Source organism: Pelmatolapia mariae, linkage group LG17 (genome assembly GCF_036321145.2).
Source record: "Pelmatolapia mariae isolate MD_Pm_ZW linkage group LG17, Pm_UMD_F_2, whole genome shotgun sequence".
NCBI lineage: Eukaryota > Metazoa > Chordata > Actinopteri > Cichliformes > Cichlidae > Pelmatolapia > Pelmatolapia mariae.
In genome coordinates, this window is record NC_086242.1 from 139,270 (window position 1) to 163,715 (window position 24,446).

The 24,446-nt window shown below is 42.1% G+C and overlaps 2 protein-coding genes across 2 annotated transcripts in view; one reads left to right on the top strand and one right to left on the bottom strand.

Moving 5' to 3' along the window:
* Window positions 1-24,446, top strand: part of cog5 (component of oligomeric golgi complex 5) — a 49,377-nt gene that overhangs the window by 1,149 nt on the left and 23,782 nt on the right. The window contains exons 3-6 of the mRNA XM_063460827.1: window positions 852-909; window positions 1,387-1,441; window positions 4,134-4,203; window positions 6,774-6,894. Coding sequence (XP_063316897.1) covers window positions 852-909; window positions 1,387-1,441; window positions 4,134-4,203; window positions 6,774-6,894 — 304 coding nt within the window. The remainder of the gene's footprint in view (window positions 1-851; window positions 910-1,386; window positions 1,442-4,133; window positions 4,204-6,773; window positions 6,895-24,446) is intronic.
* On the bottom strand, window positions 15,192-21,503 carry LOC134616055 (G-protein coupled receptor 22-like). Its single transcript, XM_063460828.1, has 5 exons — window positions 21,298-21,503; window positions 19,327-20,070; window positions 18,496-18,640; window positions 18,037-18,183; window positions 15,192-16,667 (listed from the first exon to the last, which is right to left on the bottom strand). Exons 3-5 carry the CDS (start codon window positions 18,616-18,618, stop codon window positions 15,615-15,617), a joined length of 1,323 nt encoding a protein of 440 aa, XP_063316898.1. The 5' UTR covers window positions 18,619-18,640; window positions 19,327-20,070; window positions 21,298-21,503; the 3' UTR covers window positions 15,192-15,614.

Consider the following 24,446-nt stretch of genomic DNA (forward strand, 5'->3'; position numbering starts at 1 on the left):
GTCTCTTTTTAAAATTTGTTTTATTAGTTTTAATCTTTTAACTTTATTCATCAAGCAAAGATTAAATTATATGCAACATTCTCTGACTGGAAGAAATTTGTTTAACATTTAAACCTATTTCCAGCACATAAAATAAAATATTTTTTTGTGTTTACACTCACTCTTTCAAATAGATGCAAGTAAAACAGCAGAAAATAAATAAAATCAAAGACTAGTGGTCCTGTTGCTCTATTTTCACCTGTAAAGCAGGTGGAGGTTTGCCCTGGTGCAGGTGAGCCGCAGCGGTCAGTGAAAGGATCTGGGAGTTTCTCTGTGAATTTCCCATTACGTGGTAGCGCACTCGGTGCTTGCTCAGACGTTTAGGGAGTTTTTCGCTGTAAAAAGAAGTTTTCTTCCCACGCACAACAGACGCTAATGTTTTTGTCACTTTTTATGGAATCAAACTCAAAGTAAGGTCAGTACTTCCACGCTTTAAACGCTGCACGCTCATACTCTCTCCTGCACTCGATATATTATCCATTGTTGATCTGCACACAGCTGTTGTCACGAACGTCGCACTCGCTTACGTCACTGTCATGAGACACTCACAAAATAAATCACGGTTTTAGTAACGCAGTAACGCAGCGTGCTTACGGGAAAGTAACGGTAATCTAATTACCTTTTTTGCAATAGTAATCCCTTACTTTACTCGTTACTTGAAAAAGTAATTGGACTGCCCATCTCTGCAAATAACAATGTGAATATATAAAATGTGACTAAAAGCAACTTAAATCAAACATTAATATGTCATATAAAGCACAAACAGTTACCATGACGTGCAGTCTTCTTATATTTATATTTATATTTTCCAGGTTGTGGCCAGACATGAAGACTTACTTGCTCAGGCTACTGGGATAGAGTCTCTGGAAGGTAAATTGCCACTTTTCCACAAGCTACTCTCATAAATTCAGATCTGTCAACTTCTTTTATAGACAAATTGATTTTTAGCGATTTAGGCTTCATCGTGTGAATCACTATACCGAACAAATGCTGTGCTTTGATTAGTTCTACTACAGTCAACATTTGATCAGCTGTGAACGGTGGCTATTTTTAGAACTGCTGGTACTTAGGAAGGAATTAATTACTGTTATTACACCGTAAAACCACTTCTGCTTTAATATTACACTTACACTTTTCAAATGAACCTGAACTTTGATCATTAAGAGGATGGATGGGTAACATTTGCAGAAGTACTAAAGGAGTACATTCTTAATGGGCTTTTCAGATGCTTGCAGTTCCTGCACTTTACCACAGGAGAGATCTTATGTTGCTTGGAATAAGTCTGGAAACAAAGTAGCTCCAAGTTCAAAATATCCTGAAGGAGTAAAATTCTGATGTTGTTTTCAGGCGTCCTTCAGATGATGCAGACGAGGATTAGTGCTCTACAGGCAGCTGTTGACAGGTAAATGTGTTTGCCTCTGACTGTAGCCAGTCTATATACTGTTAATGTTAACATGAAATATGTAGACATGTTTGGCTTAGTTCTTCACATTCACCCACTGCTTTCCTTTTACTGCCTTTGGATTTCTGTAACTGGGCATCTAATGTGGTCTGTTAACAAAATAAACAATGAACTAAAGAAGTGTAGTGCTGAGATCAATAGAGTGAAAAGAATAAACATCCAGAGCATCACAGTGGACCGGATACACTCTAGGTCTTTGTGAGCTGGAAACATGTCAAGCATCAATTCTGAAGGTGAGGCTGCAAAGTCAATGTCATTCCTGCAAAGCTCATACAAGCCAGTAGAAGCAAAATCGTCTCCCACCAGAGCAGAATTCGCCAGACGTCAAATAGACTCGGAGGTTGAAAGAACGCGCATTGATGCAACTCTTTATGCGCTTAATGAAGGAGGCAAAACTGAAGCTGCTCTAGCTGCAGCAAAGGTGCCAGAAACTGCTACAGACAGTGACGATGGTAAAAGTGAAGTCATGGTCCCCGGCCTTCCTTTATTCCCTGCTGTGTCATGACAGTACACTGATGAAGACGTTAATGCACACTTTAGTCATGGGCAAAAACTTAAGAACTTGACTCAGGGGACTAGATACAAACGAGCACTTTGTTCATTAGCCATTATTCTCATTCTTTCATTTTGTTAATTATCACACAGAAATGAAAACGGACCCAAACTTTTCCCTTCAGAGCTCCAACATGACACCCCTGACTCTCTCTGACACTCTGTAGTAAGACTGAGACTGTAGCCATGAAGCCTGGTATGGATCCACACAAAGATCGTCCCATTCATAAGAAACCACTCTTTAAAAGTTTCCTCAAAAAGCATTCCATTTATTAAAAATGCTGCATGTCTATGAACCACAAAGCTAGAGATTGCAATACTGTTATGCGCTGTTCCGAGTGCTCTTCACATGCCGGCTTTTCCTGACGGTCCACCTCCATGGATGACACGACGGTCTTGGATTTCAGAGGAGGAGCAAGGTGGGGAGCAAACCAGGAAGAACTCTCCTATTACAACATCCAGCTGCACAGAGGTCTGCAGGGAAGGCAAAGTTCAAAGGTGTGTTTAGTCAGTGTGTGTCCCAGAGGAAGTCCTTAACAAAAGCAAGTTTTGTGTGTGGAAGAAGGGCCATTGGCTTCATAATACAAGCTGTAGATGGTTGTGTGTCCCTTGGACTACCAACGAGTTTAGCTCGATTCCCAATAATAGAAAGGAAATTCCCACACCAGAGGCCGCTACTCATCAGCCTCATCTCAAAGCCACTACCTCTTGACCCAGCAGCTGAAATCCTCTCACTGCTCGTAAGGGACATTATCTGTGTCCATGAGCTCCACAGTCGTTATTATGGACCACGCCATGCACAATATGCCCAATGCCTTGACTTCTGATGGGTAGGAGACATTAGCCCACAAACCTACTGTGAACCTATTGAAGACCAGCATTCTGGAGAACGTCCAGCTCAGTTTTTTTCTGACCATGTGAGGCTTACAGGTGAGTGAGCAAACAGGCCTTCTGGAAAGCCAGTTCAGGATAACATTGGCTACCAGAGCTTTAGTCATGCCGCAGATGATAACAGACGGGCACCGTCAGTTAAAGATGAGCTTTTTCTTCACATCATGAACACCAAAACAGCGTCTGTCTAAAAACCGAGAACAAGCGGGTGTCTCACATCTCTTGGATGTGCTTTGAAAAGAAACCAAAGAAAAAAGACCACTATGTGCATGGAAAGGATCGTCAGCAGCGCTCATGCTGATCCTCCTCTGGAACATGATAACAAACGGGGGTATTCACCAAGTTTTGGTATCTATCATTCACAGAAACCAGGGCAAATCAGGCTACCGTCTGACTGCAGAATATGTGGATGGGATGCAGTATTCCCAAGGGAAAACAACAAAAAGGGGCAAAGATGGAGGGATTCTCTTCAGGACAGACAGAAGCTAAAGATACAGAGAATGTATATTTTGCTCCTGTTGTCAGCAGCTCAAAGTTTACCCGACCCTCATAGACAGGAGGCCAAAGTGAAGGTGGGTCAGTCTTTGGGAAAGCAAAAACCCTGTGTGCTTTGGTACTAGCTGCTCCAGAAAGAGTCGGATACAACGGTGGGTGATGTGCTGTTCTTTCCTCCTGGCATAGGGTGGCGCCTGGCTACATCTTTAACAAGTCAAGACGCTTTCACGTTGATGTTCACAATCATTGAACAGTCCACAGGTGCTGGGGGACAAACTCTTCATCTTCTGCAGTGGCAGACATTTGATTTTTTTTTTTGTATTGGTTTAAGTTAGTGTTACATCCAGGAAGCGTCGAGCTAAACTGTGCAGGAAACAGCTGTGAGGGGCAGATGAAGGCACGTGGTCAGGCGCTGATTGAAGGAGAACTTGATTTTCTTTGACGTTTTAGATATCATCGGATTCTGTTTATTTAATCGTGAGAACCCGATGACTGGTATTGAAATTCAGTCGATTGTGCGGCTTTGCCACAGATTGTAATAAAACATGGAAACTTGCCTTGACTAATGTAACAAACCTCAGCCTGTATGCAGATTCCAAAAGCTGGTGTGAGGTTCCAGGTTATTCCAGGTTGTTCCAGGTACAGTTTTTGCTGCAGTAAAGCTCTGTCTGATCAAACACTGATGTCCTTTCAGGATAAGGACAAAGATTGTTGAGCCATACAACAAGATTGTGGCCAGGATCACTCAGCTCGCCAGGCTGCAGGTGAGTTGAACATACTATCGAATAGTTTTTGTAGCTGTGTGAAAATCTGTCATTGAATATCATGTCATTTGTGAATAAATGAATGAGTGTCGTTTGAAATGATAGATGACGACTCTTTGCGTGACAGTTTGGGTGAAAAACCTTTGAAAACCCAGAGAGACCACGGTCCAGACGAGAAGGTCGGCTTTTGTTGGCCTGAACCCCGAGCTGCTGTTTGTGCAGCTCTGTGAGAACACAGCGCTCCACGTCTCCTGCTCGTGCAGACGAGGAAAATCGGGGTTAAATATTGATGAAACAGCAGCTGTAGAAAGGTCAGCATGTTTCAGGAGTCCCTCTGTGGCTGATGCCTCTGTGTTGTGCATGTCAGCTGTTTTGTGCTTCTAGTATGAGACTCAGCAGCTGTCAGTGTGGGATCATCTACAACATCTGAGTGCAAAGGTTAAACTAAACAGTTCTCAGCAGATCGATTTTAGTAGTTTTATTTGTAAAAGGGTGACATTTTACAAAGTCTGATACTTTGCATAGACTGTATAAAACATTTTAAACTGCACACTCATTGGCTATTGGCTTGTCAATGACAGGTCCAGGCCAGTCGGCGTGTGGTTTCACAGTTAAGTGGAATCATGCCGCTCCGCTCCAGGGCCCGTCCGTCTGCCTGCAGTGAGCTCTGTGGTCAGATGGAGGCAGTATAGAGGATGTCCTGCAGCTGGTCTGTGGGGCGCCCCTGCTGTTGTTGGTCTGAGAGCCAAGTTCAGTGTTAAACGGTGTCAGGGCTGCCACTGTCTGTGCTTTTCATGGTTTATTTTGGTCGTTGATGTTTTTTCACGGTTTCCAAGTGACCGACCGAAAAGTGTACGCAGATACGTTTCCCGTTTAAGATCTGTTTTTCTTTATCACAACCAGTTTTCTTTTAAAACCAAGATGGAGATGGTGTAAGCACTCATCTCCAGCCTTCAAAACTGGACGTGAGCAGCCAATAGGTGACATCACAGTAGCTCCATCTGCTATTCTACTTTTTGATTATACCGACTCCACACTGTGTCTGTTCTTTGAATCATTGTGCTTCAGCAGCGGTTCACATAAGTAGATAGTTGTAGCACATCGGTGATAAACCATTGATCACAATTCACACAGTGTCACAGACAGGAAAACTAATGGGGGCAGTGCTTGCTGGCTAACTGAGCATTTCACAGGTGTGTGTGCCTGTGCTGAGCACGTTTCTCTATTAAGGTAAACATGTAGCAAAACGCAAAGGATTTCTGCACCTGTGTTGATTTCCTCGTTAATCGCAGTGCTAATGCACTGAAACACAGCTTGGAAGGAAAACTTGCCGTGGCGCTCTGTGGTTGTGCATCCAACATCAGCGAGGATGAGAGAGCTTGGTCTCCTGCTTTCTGATTGACTGACCGCCACTTCTTACCCCAGCTACAAGTGCAAGTTTAGCAACAAAGTCCAAGAAAAAGAAGTGTTGCAGAAGTTGTGAAGGCGCAGAATGTGTGAATTTGTGATTTGAGAGGACTCGTATTTACTGGTTTGAGAAGTTGCAATCGCAGAGTTGTGGCTGTAATAAGTAAAAATAATTAAATATGAGTAAAACTGTGTAAATATCAGTCTACACATAATTTTTTTTCTGTAACAAAAAGGTTTACATTTTTCACCCCACACATTCTCACTTAACTAACAATTAAATACAGTTTATTTGCAGTTTATACATCAGAAACTAGGGCTGTGCGATATGACCAAAATCTCATGATATAAGACGTTTCTCATCCCGATAACGATATATATCACAAAATGTGCGTTTATTGTAAATTCTGTGAATCTCGGGCAACTCAACCTGTGTGACGTGTTTTCAGCTGGATGTCGAGTGTTTTGTTCGATGCATGACATTTGCTTTGTGAGTATTTATTACACGGTGTGCTGCAGGGAAAAGCCCGTTCTAACGTTTCAGTCTAAGGTTTATTTTGAGCACCTGACGGCTTTTTGCTTCTCATCCATAAACTCTCTCCACACTCACGTGATTCTTGTGTAGGTGGTTGAACAGGTTTGCCGTGTTTGAGTCTGAAGTGGGGACTGGTTTCCTGCATAATTTGCAGAGTACAGTTTTCTGGTCCATGTCAGACTTTCAATAACCAAACCATGTCCGTGCTACAGAGGGATCCCCTCATTTAGGAATAAGGTCCTTGATTTGTTTGGACTGGTCCTTCTGTTTGGAGCTGCCTGGTTCTGCCTCGTCTTCACTGGTCATGCTGGGATTCTCTGCATCCACATGGTGACCATCCAAACGATGAAAAAATATTGCGTAAACGGTTTATTTTGCGACACCACAAAACAAACAATAGTGTATAATATGAAACAATAGATGTTTTAATTTCATCATCTGATATATGTCGTCATATCGCACAGGCCTATCAGAAACTGTTTAATGCGACATGAAAATGAGAAGCATACTGGAAACATGTTGTTCTTGACTGCTTTTTTGCCGTGTCTCAATTAATGGAATTAGTTGTCTAATTCTCAGTTCTTGTTAACGTCAGTTGTCTCAACACCTCCCTTCTTCACTGCTGCAGGGTGCCTGTGACCTTCTGCGGAGGATCATTCGCATCTTGTACCTGAGCAAGAGGCTTCAGGGACAGCTGCAAGGAGGCAGCAGGGAGATCACCAAGGCGGCTCAGAGCCTTAACGAGCTTGGTAAGGACGTGCATGTTTATCATAGAACAACTGTTACATTAGCAGGTGTGTGTTTTTCATAACACAGATCTACTCGACACCTCGAACACAGTAACTTTAAAGCCTTTTTCCAGTAATACCTACTCAAGTCCGCTCGGCACGGCTCAACTTGGTTTTTGGGTTTTCCATTAGGTGGTAATACCTTGTACTTGGTACCAGCTACTTTTTTAGTACCTGCTAGGCCAAGTAAAGTGAACAGACTGCATGTCACTGATTGGCTAGTCAGCTGCATCAATGAGTGGTGAGAGCATCTCATTCACGAAAATCAAAACCGTCGTTTTTGAATCCTGGCAACGAGAAAAATGGCTACACAGAAAAACAACAGCGTGGTCCCGAAGACAAAAACACCACAGACCAAGCAGCAGGTGTATCATCGCAGCGTGTCACAATATTCACCTTGTTGTTGAGTGGAAAACGCAATGAAGTGTTACTTTCTTTAGTTAGACTTGAAACAGACGGTTTTTTATTAACACAGAGAATCAAAGAAGATGAACAAATATGTAGCCCCTCGATTTGTTTGGACTGAATACGTAGACGTTTAATTTTCCTGTGAAGACATGAGCAGGTTACACTTTTAGGAGGTTTTCCCTTGGTTAACATATCTGTAAGTTTGGAAACAGCTGAACTCTCGGCGCTTCGATGTTCAGGGTTAGATGTGAGATTGTAATCAACCCTGCAGCACAAAAGTATTTTTGGTCCATACAATCACATGAAAAGAGTTTTGTACAGTGGCTCCAGTGACGATAGGACTGTTGATTTTTAAATTGTAGTGTGACGCCTGCGTGCTCCGGGCTGATTCTGCAGAACACTATCCAGAACCTGAACGAGACTCCAACATAAACAGAGAAAAGCTCAGTAGAAGAGGCCCGCTTTCCCCAGTTTAGAAGAATGGATGTGTTTTAGATCGTCACACTCAAACATCATTTAATTTTTTAAAATAACAACTAGCCTGAATTTTGGCTTGAAAGCGTGAACAGAAGATGTTCGTTACCCTCTTTAGTTCCACAAAGTAACCAGACTGTTAACAGAGCACAAGGTCTGTTTTTGTTTTTTACCTCCTCCTGTGTGTGTTTGATACACTGGAGGAGACCAAAGGCAGCACAGTGATGGGATTCCAGTTGTGCAAAGCACAGACCCTTACTGGGAATCACTGTGGGTTTCAGTTAGGGCTGGAATAATTCATTGAGTCACTCAGTTGTTGGAAATCAAATCTTAAATGTAAAACTTTTGCTTCGATGGTTTGTTAAAGCCACAGACGATTGGTGGCACTCATCGTCTGTCTACACACGGCAGAGAGCAGTGGAAAGAACAGGTGCAGTGCAGGAAGCTTTTCTAGCATCACTATAACACTCGTTACTGTAAGCACCATAAAAAGCTGGCGGGAGTCCTTAATCAAACCATCTGCTCAACAAGCTCCAACGTGAAGAAAACCCAACCAATCCCATTCACTGCTACTACTGTTTGTTTTACACTGAAAATCTACAGGAAACCTACAGAAGTTAAAAAAAAAGTATGAAGATGAACAGTTGAGGTGCCAATATACCCTTCGCAGTGGTCATCGCACAGATGCAGCCATTTATACCCGCGGCGCAAGAAGCCGCTGCAGTATTCTCCTAAACCATAGGTGTTTCCAGTCGGTCAGGATTTCATCATACGCGCTGATGATGAGGAGACGTCAAAAGACTTTGTCGAGTATTTTGGTTTTTGTTATTTATTTTTGCAAAGTTTTTTTCAGAAACTCCAGTTTTGAAACAGTCCCAACACCTCTGCAGCGATTGATTATTTTCGTAATCGAGTAATCTATCGATGATTCCATCAACTAATGAAGTAATCTGATCAGAAATACTTTTCTTATTAATGAGCAATAATGAATATTCAAAAGAGAAAAGTCTTTCAGAATGACTGCCCGTCGGTTTCCATTTTAGAAACTGCAAACAACAACAAACCCTTCGGTTTACGTACGTCCCGTATTACAACATGTTTGTGCTGCTGAAAACTGAAGTTATGGTTTGGAAACATTAGTTAATGCTAACAACTGTCAGGTCAGTGGCTCAGGGTTATTTGGCCCATGTATAGAGCAGGTCATCTACTAATTGGAAGGTTGATGGTTCAGTTCCTGGTGGGGCAAGACACTGACCCATGTTACATTGATAGCATATGTGTTAGACAGAAAGCACTTCTGCATAGAAAATTAGTGCATGTATGAATGGGTGTGAATGGAGCCGCTCCAAAGAGGTCAAAGGTCGATCCTCCATCTTGCTAGTATGGGGAGGCCCAGCCAGGATAGCTTTGCATTCGTGCTGTCAGCGTTAAAAAAGACGTGTGAACAATAAAAGACACACTTAATTACCCAGATGTCTGTGTTTATTCCCACCTAGCTGTTTTATAAAAAACTTCCCTGATTCGGTGAAACATGGGAATGAAGGAAAGTCATTCCAGAGCCATCACTCCAAAGGTGCCATCTGTATGTTTCAAAGTGCATACTACACACTAACAGTAATCTTGGTGTTGTACTTTGGGATTTCACTCTCTTCACAGGCCACTCGTTTGCTTCTGATGCCAGGAGGGCTTCCCATCATAAAAAAGCTTCTGAGCTGGAAGCTGTTGCTCACAGTTTGGCCTTGTTCAGAGACATGGAGTCCCAACTAAGGCCCCTTGTTGTTCAGTACAGTAAACTGTGCTTTGAACTCTGTGATTTGTTAGTGGGTGAAGGATATCATAGATCTGATAAGCTGTCAGCCATGAGGTTGACCCCAGGTTGTTTAATGCCCACCCCTAGCATGGGCATACCTGACTGATGACAGTTTTAAAGGTCTCACAGTGGTTTCACCGGAAACCTCTGCTGATAATGACCCACGCCCTTTTTCACACCTTAGCTCATGTGATGAGGAGCGTTATCAATAGTGGGTCAATGACCCTCTTAAGTCAATTTATTTATAAGCACATTTAAAACCTACACAGGTTGACCAAAGTGCTGTACAGAGTGAAAAATAAAGAAGCAAGACACAAAAGCTAAACAACTCGGTCACAATTAAAAGCTAGAGAGTAAAGATGTGTCTTAAGATGGGTTTTAAAAGTGTCGAGTGTTGGAGAGATCCTTATTTGAAGAGGCAGACTGTTCCAAAGTTTAGGTGCAACAATCACAAAATCTCCTCTGTGTTTCAGTCTGCTTCTAGTAACAATCAGAATCAACTTATCAGCTGACCTGACAGTTCGGTTTGAAGTATGTTTGGTTAAAAGATCAGAGAGCTACGAAGGAGTTAATCTATTTTAAAGAGTTAAAAACGAGCAATAAAATCTTACAGTCGATTCTAGAACGTTCTGGAAGCAGAGTGTAAACGAGCCAAGACTGGGGAAATATGATGGTGTTTACGTGTGCCTGTCAGGAGTCGGGCTGCAGCGTTCTGAACAGAGCCTGGCTGATGCCAAAATACAGACTATTGCAGTGGTCGAGCCTGGATGAGAAGATGTTCTTAGCAAGGGCCCTCAGCTGAAAGAAGCTGGCTCTTACAACAGAATTTATTTGTTTCTCAAATGAAAACCTGCCATCAAAGAACAGAGTTTTTCCAAAGGGCCAAGGTCACCCTTAAGAGAAGAGCGAGGGTCAGAAGGTCCAAATAGTTCAATCTCGGTTTTTTTGATCATTCATAATCGAAAAATTCATTGCCTACTGGGATTTTAATGTTGTCAAGGCGATACGTGGGACTGTCCACCATTTGGACTTAGAACTGAGGAAGCTTCTCAAATGAGACGTGAAACGTCTTCAAGAAGTCCAGTCGCTTTTCTTTCCAAGTTCTTCAGATTTTAAAGTTTTAATTCTCTCTGTGGTCACCAAAGTGGCTTTTAGACCCTGATGCCCTCTGATGTCAGCACTCCATCACAGCCTTGTGCTGATTCTCTCAGTTGTAATTGTAGCTATGTAGGCCTGTGTGACCTTCTAGTGTCAGCAGAGGAAAAGTGATAATGAAGCATTTCATGCCACTGCCATCAGTTATCTATGTGCTACACTACTCTTAGTTATCACAGGGCATTAAGCGATACAGAACAGGTTCACGAGGACAAGTATTTTCAGCTGCCTGTGACCACTTCTCATACCACACTCACATATGTAAACACACACTCACTCACAAATTCCATCGGCTGCAAAGAGCTGTTAAATTGGGTCAGAGTCCTCAGTGTTCTCCAACACGGCAACACATTTGTATCGGTGGTCTCTGTTTGTGCTGTCTGCTCTAACAGAAGGTTGCCTTCCAACAACTAAGTCAGCTTTACTAAACTGCTTTTGATTTGGTTGTGCTTCACACTCTGGGGTCCGGGAATCACTTTGGTTGGACTAAAGAGGGTTGTCTTATGATGTGCAAGGCACCTTTACAGCATGTAAGGCATGCGCACTGTACCTAAATAATTTATATAATTTGCTTTATAGTGCTTTTCTACCCGATCTGACCACTATAAGCACTTTGATACAACTTGCCTCATTCACACAAGCACTTTTTCATATGGTTTTTCTATGCAAGTGCTTTCTGTCTAAGAACACATTCATACTCTGACGGATGCATCGGAGGGCAACTGGAGTTAGTGTTTTTCCCAAGGCTATGTGGGGATCAAACCATCAACCTTCTGATTAATAGATGACCCGCTATACCTCCTGAGCTACAACCAACCCACTGAGAAACAATGGTTTGGTCTCTAAAACGGTTGTTTTTTAGAGAATGAGTAGTTTAGTCAATAGATTTGAAGCCTTTGCATCATTTCCAGAAAATCTGAAAATAGGAATTTGATGAAGGGTGAGGGAGGAAGTGAAGGAGAAATGATATTTCGCTTGTCACACTTGCTCCAGGTGGAAAATCACCAGGTGTACTGGCACTTGTTGTGTAGTTTATTACAAATGGTGACAAACAATATCAAGGTATGAACAGAACAGATGTTCTTCTCACACTGTATTACCAGAAAATAACAAACACTGCTGCTTAGATGAACATTTATTGACTAAATTGTCCTTGGCACTCCACAACATTTCACAGCATATACCAATATGTTACCCTCTTCGTATATCTATGATGCCTATCTTGAGAATTTTCTTTTGCAATGAGATAAGAAAAACAAAAAACAATATGCAGTTCTTAAACTCAAGCTACTGGTGATTTCCCTTATGACATGTGATGTGTATACAAAATATACAAAACCCTTCTTTTTTCTGTTTATTCCTTTGTTTTCAGGGGACACGAACTCATTGGCTTATCTGAAGTCGGCATATTAGTTTGTATTTAATGAGCTACCTGAAATATAAACTATATTGCCAAAAGTATTTGTTTCTTTCCATAAGGTTTAGCAGCAGTGTTTTTTCAAAAACGCATTTGTGGGGTCAGACATTGATGTTGGACGCTAGCTCATCCATGTCTATATGGACCTTGCTTTGTACACTGGTACACAGTCATGTTGGAACAAGAACGGGCCATCTCCAAACTGTTCCCACAAAGGTTAGAAGCATGAATTTGTCCAAAATGTCTGAGTATACTGAAGCATTAACTGTCTTACCTTTCAGAGTCGGACTTCTGAAAAACAATCCCACACCCCAATTCCTTCACTAAACTTTACACTTGGGCCTGCAGTCAGACAAGTACCATTCTCCTGGCAACCACCAAACCAGGACTTGTCCATTGGATTGCCAGGTGGGAAAGTGAGATTCTGCACTCTAAAGAAGTGAAGGACTCTCTAGAGTCCAGTAGTGCCATGCTTTACACCACTACAATCAACACTTTGCATTGCACTTGGTGATGTAAGGCTTGGATGCAGCTGCTTGTCCATGGAAATCCATTCCATGAAGAGCTCTACACACTGTTCTTGAGCTCATCTGAAGGCCACAGGAAGTTTGGAGGTCCGTAGAAAGTGAGTCTGCAGAAAGTTGGCGACTTCTCTGTACTATGCGGCATCCACTGACCGCATTCTGTGATTTTACATGGTCTACCTATGGTCTACATTGAGTTGCTGTTGTTCCACTTTGCTATAATATAATATCACTAACAGTTGACTTTAGAATATTTGGTAGTGATAAAATTTCACAACTAGACATGTTGCACAGTAGTACCCTATCACACTACCATGCTGGAATTCACTGAGCTCCAGAGAGTGACCCGTTCTTTCACAAGTATTTGTGGAAGCAATCTGCATGTCTAGGTGCTTGAGCTTATGTACCTGCGGTCATGGAAGTGATTGGAACACCAGGATTTTATGATTTGGATAGGTGAGTAACTTTGCCAAACAATTATTAATCAACAATCAAAAGACCCAGAGACAGTTTGAAATCATTTGAAAACCTGACACTTAGCTTTGTCTGCCCTTCGTTGGAAAATGGGGAAAAAAACAAAGCAGTTTTGTTGTTATCTATTGTCCACCTGGGCCTAATTTAGTGTCTCTCTCAGTTTTTAAGCTGTAAAATAACCCACCCACCACTTTAATCACACCCTAGATCTTGTTCTGACATATGGCATAGAAACTGAACATTTAACAGTGAAAACCCTCTCTTGTCTGATCATTTTCTAATGGTATATAAATTTACAATAATGGGTTACATAGCAGTGGGGAATACATTTCATCAGAGTAGATGTCTTTCTCAAAGTGCTGTAACTAAGTTTAAGGATATAATCTTAATCTTAATATTATCTTCCTCAGTGCTCTGTACCAACACGTTGCAGAGTGGGAGTAGTAGTGGTAGTGTTCCCACACAGGTCCTTTATCTTTTTTAATATTTTTACTTCTTCCCTGCGTTCAACTTTATATACTGTAGCTCCTGTGAAAACTAAGGCCTCAAATCAGAAGTACCTGACTCCGTGGTATAATTCTCAAACACGTAGCCTAAAGCAGATAACTCGTAAGCTGGAGAGGAAATGGCGTGTCACAAATTTAGAGGATCATCATTTAGCCTGGAGAAATAGTTTGCTGCTTTATAAGAAAGCCCTCCGCAAAGCCAGAACATCTTACTATTCGTCACTGATTGAAGGAAATAAGAACAACCCCAGGTTTCTCTTCAGCACTGTAGCCAGGCTGACAAACAGTCAGAGCTCTACTGAGCCAACAATCCCTTTAACGCTAACTAGTAATGACTTCATGAACTTCTTCACAAATAAAATTTTTATCATTAGAGAAAAAATTACCAATAATCATCCCACAGATGTAATATTATCTACAGCTACTCTTAGTACCATTGATGTTAAGTTAGACTCTTTTTCTCCAATTGATCTTTCTGAGTTAACTTCAATAATTACTTCCTCCAAACCATCAACGTGTCTTTTAGACCCCATTCCTACAAAACTGCTCAAAGAAGTCCTGCCATTAATTAATGCTTCAATCTTAAATATGATCAACCTATCTCTAATAATCGGCTATGTACCACAGGCCTTCAAGCTGGCTGTAGTTAAACCTTTACTTAAAAAGCATCTCTAGACCCAGCAGTCTTAGCTAATTATAGGCCAATCTCCAACCTTCCTTTCATATCAAACATCCTTGAAAGAGTAGTTGTCAAACAGCTAACAGATCATCTGCAGAGGAATGGCTTATTTGAAGAGTTTCAGTCAGGTTTCAGAGCTCATCACAGCACAGAAACAGCTTTAGTGAAGGTTACAAATGATCTTCTTATGGCCTCTGACAGTGGACTCATCTCTGTGCTTGTCCTGCTAGACCTCAGTGCAGCGTTCGATACTGTCGACCATAATATCCTATTAGAGCGATTAGAGCACGCTGTAGGTATTACAGGTACTGCACTGCAGTGGTTTGTATCATATCTATCTAATAGACTCCAATTTGTTCATGTAAATGGAGAGTCCTCTTCACACACTGAGGGTTAATTATGGAGTTCCACAGGGTTCAGTGCTAGGACCAATTCTGTTTACATTATACATGCTTCCCTTAGGCAGTATCATTAGAAGACATAGCATAAATTTTCACTGCTATGCAGATGACACCCAGCTCTATCTGTCCATGAAGCCAGGTAACACACACCAATGAGTTAAACTGCAGGAATGTCTTAAAGACATAAAGACCTGGATGGCCGCTAACTTTCTGCTTCTTAATTCAGATCAAACTGAGGTTATTGTACTCGGCCCTGAAAATCTTAGAAATATGGTATCTAAGCAGATTCTTACTCTGGATGGCATTACCTTGGCCTCCAGTAACACTGTGAGGAACCTTGGAGTCATTTTTGACCAGGACATGTCCTTCAATGCACATATTAAACAAATATGTAAGACTGCTTTCTTCCATTTGTGCAACATCTCTAAAGTTAGAAATATCCTGTCTCAGAGTGACGCTGAAAAACTAGTTCATGCATTTATTACTTCCAGGCTGGACTACTGTAATTCATTATTATCAGGATGTCCTAAAAACTCCCTGAAAAGCCTTCAGCTAATCCAAAATGCTGCAGCAAGAGTCCTGACAGGGACTAGAAAGAGAGAGCATATTTCTCCTGTATTGTCTTCCCTTCATTGACTTCCTGTTAAATCCAGAATTGAATTTTTTGTTGATAATATGGAATATTTTTGGCAATATAGTGTAAGCATTCCATTGTTTAAGCAGCACACCATTTTAGCTTTAGTTTTTCTCCCCTGTTTTTTCTAAATACCTTCCATCTCCCTTTTAGCAATATATTGTATATATCTGACATATTTACATTTGAGCTAGCCCCATTACTCTGCGTCCTGTGAACATAGACATTTTTGTCTGGCTTCTGTGTCCTCAAAGGTGACCTTCTTGTTTCTCCTGGGGTCGATCCATGAGTTATGTATGACCACATTGTTTGGTGTAGGATCAGCTTCAACAACAGACACCACCCTCTTCTTCATCTTGCTCTTCAAAACCTTTTGGAACTTCTGCCGGGTGAAGGCGTAGAGGAGTGGGTGAAAGATGGTGGTTCCATAGGCCATTACCAAGAAACCAAGGCGGAGGCGATCAGCCAGATCACTGGGTCCAGTACTGAGGATGATGGTGTTGAGTACAGTTATTGGAGTCCAACAAAATAAGAACGTGGAAATGATGAGAAGAGACATTCTGAAGACTCGTTTCTGCCTCTCTCTTCTCTCTCGATGACGCTTTACGGCTCGTCTTAGTGCGATAATCACAGACACTGAGGCCCGCATGCCCAAAGGTGCATTTCCACCTGCCCTGACACCTGTACTGCTCTGTGAAACCTCAGTTGACTCTGCTTGTGCTGCAGTGCTAAGAGAGATGGTGTTTTTGCTCTTTTGCTTCTTTTTAGGTAAGTTGTTCTGAAACCGTGTTCCAATGCGAATGTTAAGAGCCTGAAGAATCTTGTAGTAAGTCACCAGCATTACAACAGCTGTGAAAAAGAATATAGGAATCTGTGCTAGCAGGTGATAGTACAGACCCACCTCTGTGTAGTACTCATTTGTATGAGGTACAGTCACCACTGTAGTCTGGTTCAAAAGATATGAACTGGATCTGATAAAGAAGCCCACTTCCATGAATGGAACGAGGAAACTGAAAAAGGATAAAGCCCAGATGGATCCCAGCAGAACCACTGCTCGGCCCATTGTAAGCACACGGTTCGCTGGACGTACTGAGATGTCATAACGGTCCACGGTGATGGCTAGGACATTAGCAGCGGTTGCTACACTCGTGAAGGAGACGCAGGCTTCATGGAAGCAGCACATCATGGCTGTGTCCACCTCCAGTGGAATCAGAATCACCACAGTTGTCAGTGGGATGCAGCACACACATATCTGGAAGTAGAGATGGAGACAGATCATGTCCCAAATGCAACATATTTGATTTTATCTCATGTATTGGTTAAAGGCAGGCTTATTGAATTTATTCTTTATTTTTTTCCTCCAAGTCCAGTTTTTATCCCTCGACTGTAAAAGGCTGATGAGTTATTGTTGTCACCCTGCCGACCGGAGGGTGAGCGGGCAACCAACTTTCTGAATCTGATAGCTTCAGAACGAAGTCACGTAGGATTGTGAAATTCATACCATAGGCGCATCTGTTAAACATGTCATATGAGCTGAAATTTCAGTGACCTCGACCTAAAGGTCAAGGTCAGAGGTTTGGTTTCCTGAAAATCTTGTTAATGCAATAAGATAAGAAGGAAGTCGTATCTATCTACTATGAGGCTGAGGGGTAACTCTGGCAGCTACCAGTATTTTTAATATGCATGCTGTTAATTGTTTAAGTTTTTTCCCACAGTGTTGTTTGGTATTAATTGCCTGTATTAACCTTGGTATACCTCTGCTGCTATTGATAAACAGGAGTGGGCAGGAAGAAAAGAAACATACAGTTAAATATGACAGTCAGAACTGTACACAGCCAAACTGGGGACGAGTTTTTGATAAAGCCCCTGCAAATCAAAACCGTTTACATATGGTTTCATCTACCTGCTCAACAAAGGGTTCAGTGTCAACTGTAATTGGACAAAATGTACTGCTGCTTTCAGTCACATGCTTCTAGTGGAGATGCAGATATGTGCTACAAGTTTGTGTTTTTGCATGATATTTAAAAATATGGTTTTAACAAGGTTAGTACATAGGATTGTTAAAAATGCAGTATTATTAATGGGCTCACTATGATTCATCACATCCACTCCACCTGCAGGGTCTTCCCCTGTAGAGCAGTTAAACAACACTAAACTCTCGTTGGTGACATGATCCTTCTCAATGATGTGAAAACCATTCAGTGGTAAACCATAGTGCTATGAAATGCCTCTAAGCAGCTGACTCTGATAGTGTTGTTAGTGGAAGCGATGACCACAGGGGAGGAAATGGCGTTGGCCTTCTTCAGAGGTCATTGGGCGCTGGAGCAGGTAATGGCAGTGTGTGCAAAATAAGAATGAGGCTAAAATGCAAAAAAAAGACGAAAATGCACATTTTTGTGTTCCTCACTGTCATGTTCGCACTGGAGTTTTCATTATCTGCTGTGCTGATATTGCTTTGGTATGATGCCGTTTATGCCTTTCTGACACATGATGCTTTGAATAGGAGTTCGTTGTTGGATTACTTGAGTTACTGATAAACCAGTTGCCTGACATAGTGAGCACGTAGTGTAATAAATGCAAGCAGAGCTGTGAAGCTGTTTTTGGCGCACATCCCTACTCACCAACACATCAACCACATGCAGGTTCATGGTGATGATGTTGGACACAGAGCTGATGAGGTTCTGCTTCATACAGTAGAGGATCAGCACAGTGAGGTTGGAGCTCAGACCCAGAATGATCTCCAACAGCAAGAAGCCTGTCAGAGAAGCCTGTCGACAGAAGGACAGTGGAGGATATGAGGACGTTTCACTGAACATTTTGTGGAAGTTAAATTCCATATTTTTTATTTGACTGTAAGCAAATATCCTACAGCTGTGTAATATTACTAATAATAGTAATAATAATCAAAAAAGAAACCGATGTGAGAAGACATCAGATGTTTAAAAACAATAATATAATTTTCTTACTTAAAAGCACCTATATTAGAAACATTTTATTAAAAAAGTTAAAGGAGGTCTCTGATCTCCTTTTGAAGTTCACTGAATGCAATCTAAGACGTGTTTATAAGGGTGCAGCAATACCTGGAAGCTGATGGGATATATTGCCTCAGAAGAGTTCATGTCAAGATCAGATGGGTCAGCGGTGTCAAGCACAGTCGTGTTGCTCATGGTGGCTGCAGACATCAACACTGAGGACGTGTGCATTATCTTGATAGGAGGAAGAGGCCTGAAGAGTAGTTTGCACAAACACAGACTGTTCAGAAGTGTGAAAGCTTAGTTATATGAAAGATTTGTTCAAGTGTCATCAAACCGGCAAACCCTGCAAAGGACACTGCACTTGGTTTTAGTGAAGAATGGATCGTCTAAAATAAATTTGAAAAGGGTAAAAACCAAAGAACGTCTTTGGATAGCTGCAGTCAGACAGGAAAGAAAACACTGACCGTCAAATACATGTGCCAATGGTTAAGGTTAGCTTAGTTTGTATTAGAACATTTCTAAGACTCCAGGAGGCTTAAATGATTTTACCAAAGTGGAACTGGACACATGTTTGTATAAAGAGCAGTGCTTTAACCAAGAAAAGCATGTCGTTATTGGCCAGGTGTGTGAAGAGAACAGCCAGTGACCTTTTACTCGAGTGTTTTTAACATTTGTTTGCAGTTACTGTAGTTGTTTTCCATGTTTACAGCCACACCGAGTGAAAGTAAGGTTTCCATTAGTGTAGCTGTTTAATATATAAAATATCTATAAAAACATTTATGTATATATTTTTTTGCCTTGAACACACGTTTTCATTGGTTCCACTTACACCAGGTTCTTTAGCTTTAGGACTTGTAGTGTTCTTGTTGGGAACAAGTCAAATGTAATCGTCCAAGACTGAGATATGTGGTGTGGATTCGAGAGGTTTAAACTCACCACTTCCTGCTAGCAGTGTCCTCTCCAGCTTAGCAGTATTAGAAGCATGTTGGACCACTCCACTGTCTCCGGACTTGGTAAAGTTCATTTGTTTGATCCATCTCTTTTGCAGCTTTGGATGTTCAGGGATACTGGTTCCAGTTATCCAGTGGTAAAAGTCTGTGCAGTGCACACCCACCCCTCTTCGGGGTGCATGTGATTTGCACCAGTGAACTAACATCAATGGCGTCTTTCATGTAAAGCTCTGTCCTGTCATTGTCCGTTGTGCTTAAACTGTTGCCTCCAGTGTCATCTCTGCCTGAAAATGATGCCAGCAGCAAAACAATCCTCCTCTCTGCTCTGCTTCCAGCTTTTCAGGACATATTCAGCTTTTGATGTTTGGAGATTATGAAAGTCCCGTTAGGGGCTAACGCACCTGTGAGACTTTGTCAGGTTCTCGTGTTCTGCACAACACTGAAGGGAGAAGGTTGAAAATGGGGGGAAGGAAGATTGTTTGATTGTTGCTCTGAACTTTAGAGGCCTGTGGTCCAAGGGCAGGGAGTGTTGCACCAAGGTCAGCACCGAGATAGTCACACATGCACACAGAGTCCTTATATACCAGTCGGACTAACGGAGTCCATCCACAGATTTATCATTCATAGACTGGAAGAACTGATTGAAGCAGAGAATTTTTCCACGTCCCTCTGTCATCAGGATTTTCTCCCCCTTCCTTTGTGCTGCTCCTCAGTCAAATTCCATATGACCCTAGGGCAGGAAAAGGTGAAATATTTTTTATTAGGAAATGTTTTCCTCCTGGTCTGGATGTCACATCACATCTCTATCATTTAACTCAACTGGTTGATCATCCTCTAACACATGGCCTGGTCCCTCTGCCCTCTTCTTCATGTGCACAGTCTGTGTTTAATCAGTTTTTGATGCCTTGCCTTTTGTCTTTGATGGTTCTCATCATGTGGTGTTCACAAAATGAGTGCTGAATACTGCGAGCTGGTTCTCTGCACACGTTTGTACGGCCTTTACGGTACAACCAAGGCGACTGTTGTTGGGGTTTGGCACTGTATACGTAAAACTGAATTTAATTCACGTGTATGGAACGACACTGATCCCAAAAACAGAGCACACATCGGTTTGTCACCACATGACTATATCTGAACTTAAACTGTCTGGTCTTAATCGGATCAGATAATTCCTGATAGAGATCCAAATTTTCCTACAGTTGAATAATTGAACTTTGAATGAATTCAATTGTACTCACAAAAAATCTAATCTAAAGCCAGAAATGATGGCATCATGCCACACTTGGTCCAATATTCCTCATGTAAATGTAGGATTCATACATTTCTGAAACATTACTGGAGCCAACGGTGCATGCGCCATTTTGATTATTCTAAAAGATTAAAAATACCTAAATGTATAAATCTGGTGTCTTCACTGATTTAAAAACAAGGTAAATTTGAGGTACATCAGTATTTTTGCACATTGAACACATGCTGACAGTAAGTGTTAGCTGTGTGCTGTCAGCTCAGACTTTTCGTCAACACATTTGTCCCCAAACAGAGTTCAACACCTTCATTTGCTGTAGTGTAATCTTAAAAATGCCCCTTTGAGAACACAAAATTACTCTTTTATTTAAACTCATATTATCTGTGACATGATAACGTTTGTCCTGCTGACCTCAGCCTAAAGCGTGTAAATGAGTTTGGTGTTGTATCAGCGTTTTGTTGTGTCCATCTCCTCAGGGGGCAGCAAAGTCGCTCCGTTTATCTTGTGAGAAGTGTTTGTTGCTGCTTGCCAGCCGCTCATTTGGTCTAATTATTCTCCACTCGGAATAATCACTGCTGGAAAATCGTGACTCACAGCTCAGCAACATGTCAGCATGCTGTGTGTGTTTATCTAAAAATGAATTCCTTTTGGAGCACATTCACATGCTGTCAGAGCAGCACTATATGATGATGATGCCGTGCATTAGTTTACCTGCTGGGATCGTCTCTCAGTGATCCTTGGCTCTGTCCGAGTTCTTCGTCCTCAGGTGAGGTAGTGCGGTGGCCTCAGGTGATGAGAGTGTGTGAGGTGCAGCTCAGCAGTCCGTCGTGCAGCGATCACACTGTTGAATCCTTTCTGGGTGGAAATCTGACTGCATGCAACTCCAGAGAGAGAGCGAGGGACTCGTAAGACCACAGCCTTGCCTCCCCCTCTCTGCGCTCTGCTTCGCTTCTCTTTCTGTCAGCCTGTCTCCGTTTCCACCTCTAGTAGCCCATCCTACTCATCCACTGCTCCCGCCCCCTCCATCACCCCCCACCATCAAACCATCTTTTCCTGCTCTTTTTTTTCTTTTTGCACTTTTGCGCTTGACCAATTGGACTCACAAAGCAGACGCTGTCCTAATGTTTTTCCCACTCTCATGCTTTGTTTCTTACTGTACTGTATATGTGTTTTGAGCTGCTTGTAATAAGTCTTGTTTCCAGCATGCAGGAGTCATTGTTTGTTTCCCTTTTCTTCTGCGCCATCTCCCCATAAGTTTGTTTGCCCTCATTAAAGAGCCCAGATAGGAAGCAGTGGCCATGACGATACCAACGACAGCATCTTTCCTGTCAGGACTTTGGCCACTCCTCCAGTGTTTGTGTTTGCAAAGCACCTGCCACCTGCCCCATGCTGCATGCTTAATTGTCCCGATCTGGCTACCATTCGAGTAGCTGCGGTGTTGCCCTTATTGCTCGCCGTGCGTATCTGCGGCGTAGCTCGCGAGTGCACTAATTAGAGATACTTGTCATTGGCATGGCAACAACAGCACCACCAGACAAAGCCAACCCCGACACGTTGGATCAGAATTCAGATCAGGACCGTGTCTGTTTTGTGTAGGGTGAACATGATTTTTCACATTTTCCTACATCTGGCTGCTGCTCTTCATCTGTTTATTCAAGAAATGTAACAGGGATGATGGTCTCTGTAGTCCACCTGTTCTCAGCCACATCAGGTGTTTAGCAGGAGAGAGATGGCCGAGCCTGGGGTTATGAAGAGGAACTGAATACAGGCTTTTTCTCTGATGACAATTTACATGAAATGTGAAAGAAAACAAAGGAAGGAGACCGAACACAAACATTTCTGCTCAGTTTAAACTCTTATGCTGTTCTAAGCACAGCAGAGCTCATAAATGTAGTGACACATATCGTCTCCACTATTTCAAACAGATGTGCACATTGAACGCAAAAGTGTGCTTTCAGGAATACACAACCAACTTTGTACTTAAGCGCCAAATGCCATATTAATAGACACTGACGTTAGGCTTCAGAGTCTCATTTTTATTGCTAAGAGTCCGAGCTTCACACATTTGATTTACAAATAGTGCCGGTGCACAAATACTTCACACACAAATCCAACAGTCATCACTGAACAACTTCAGAGCTCGCTCCATCTTTGAACCTGCAGAAGAAGCAGGTAAGCATTAAATAACATCCGAGTTTGTGTGAAAACAATATAGGGGTATATCTTTGAACTGTCTCTCCATCTCTCTCATCCTCGTGAACACCCCCAGTTGCTTTATTATTATTAAGAACAGCTTTTTATCTTGTGTGTTTATATAAGAACACCCACCAGCCAAATATACGGTTCTTTAAGTAAAAACGTATTCAGATTAATTTCACGGGTAATGAATTTCTTTGTCTCCGTTTGTAGCCAACATGTTTTGGTTTTATCGTGTATTTATTTAAAATGCTAAGGATGTATGAGGGAGAGGTAATACCCAATTTGAAAGATTAGAGAAGATCATTGACATTGTGCCTTTAAGCAAATGGACAAACAGAAGGACTAGTTGTGATGGCCTTGAGCTTAGCAGCTGCACAGTCTCTGTGCTTCTTTATACGTGCTGTGTTTACAAAGATGTTTCAGGCATTCTTCTTCTTGAAAGCTAAAAATAAAACTTCCTGCAGAGCTGTCTGCTTTGTGTTACAACACATCTCCTTTTTTATCAACAAAGTATTTGTCAGAGAATCTAAGTTCAGCTTGAAGAAAGTCATTTTGTCTCCTGTCCTGTTTTTGTTTGGTATGTTTGACGTTTCACAGTAACAAATGGATCCATTTCTCAGTTTTATTTCTATTTCAATGCTTTCCTTTGTCTTTTAGTGCAGATGTGAGCTGACCTGTAAAGGTTTCTTTTATTTGATCTTATTTGTTTGCTTATCAGGAGGACCATGAGTATGGGTTCATAAAAACTTTGCTAATCAGCTGAAACATCTGCATAGAAACTACTATAAAGACACATCTCCTGGATGCACTGGTACGCATCTTCAGTGATGTATCCTGGGGTCATCAGGTGTTTCGGGTCTCACAACATCATACACCCTCGCCCAGGCGACCCAGCCGAGGGTGATCAGGCCCCGACTTGCGTACCAGTAGCTACCCACGGATCAGCCCTCTTGATCCACAGCCACCTTGTGGCTTTCTCTGCCGCTTCACTCACAGCCTGGATGGCCCTCTTCTTGGCTGCCCCAGCCACGCCCAGCTGGCCTAGGACTTTGCAGAGTGATCGTCCTGCAAAGCCCCTACAACCCACTTCTATGGGCTCATAGAAAGTCTTCCAGCCCCTTCCCCTGCACTAGTTCCTGGTACTTTCCTCATTTCCTTTCATTGGCCTCCTCGATCCGCTCTTCCCAGGGCACTGTGAGTTCCAGCATGATCAGCTGTTTTGAGGCCTCAGAAATAACGGATTATTTCAGCTTGAAATTTAAAAGTTCTCAGTCAGCAGGTCATCGTGGTCTAAGGAGCTTGGAAAGAAAAGGGTCTGGACTTCATTAAGGTTCCTGAAGACGTTTCATCATCATCATCTTCTCAGATGGGAGGTGAAACATCTCATGGAATTGAAGCCCCTTTGAAACTGAGAAGTTTGAGGTGTGTTTACAAGCTGCTGTGATTACCGAGCGTCCAGTATATGGTACTTGGTCATAACAACGTGATGTTTCATGCATTCACCCAGTGCCATTTCTGGTGTGTATGAGAAACACTGTAAAGCGAGAGGCATATTTCAGTGGTCTCTCCTGACACACTTGCACATCTAACCAAATAGTCTCTGTGGCTGATGCGTGGGTCCAGAGCAAAAGGAAACTATATTTAATATCATTTAAGGATTT

Bases quoted from the DNA above. Each gene is read 5' to 3' on its own strand.
- LOC134616055 (XM_063460828.1), bottom strand. From the start codon at position 18,618: ATGCACACGTCCTCAGTGTTGATGTCTGCAGCCACCATGAGCAACACG. The intron at 18,184-18,495 runs GTATTGCTGCAC...TTCTGTCGACAG, and splicing joins TATATCCCATCAGCTTCCAG to GCTTCTCTGACAGGCTTCTT. The intron at 16,668-18,036 runs GTGAGTAGGGAT...CTCTACTTCCAG, and splicing joins TGCATGTGGTTGATGTGTTG to ATATGTGTGTGCTGCATCCC.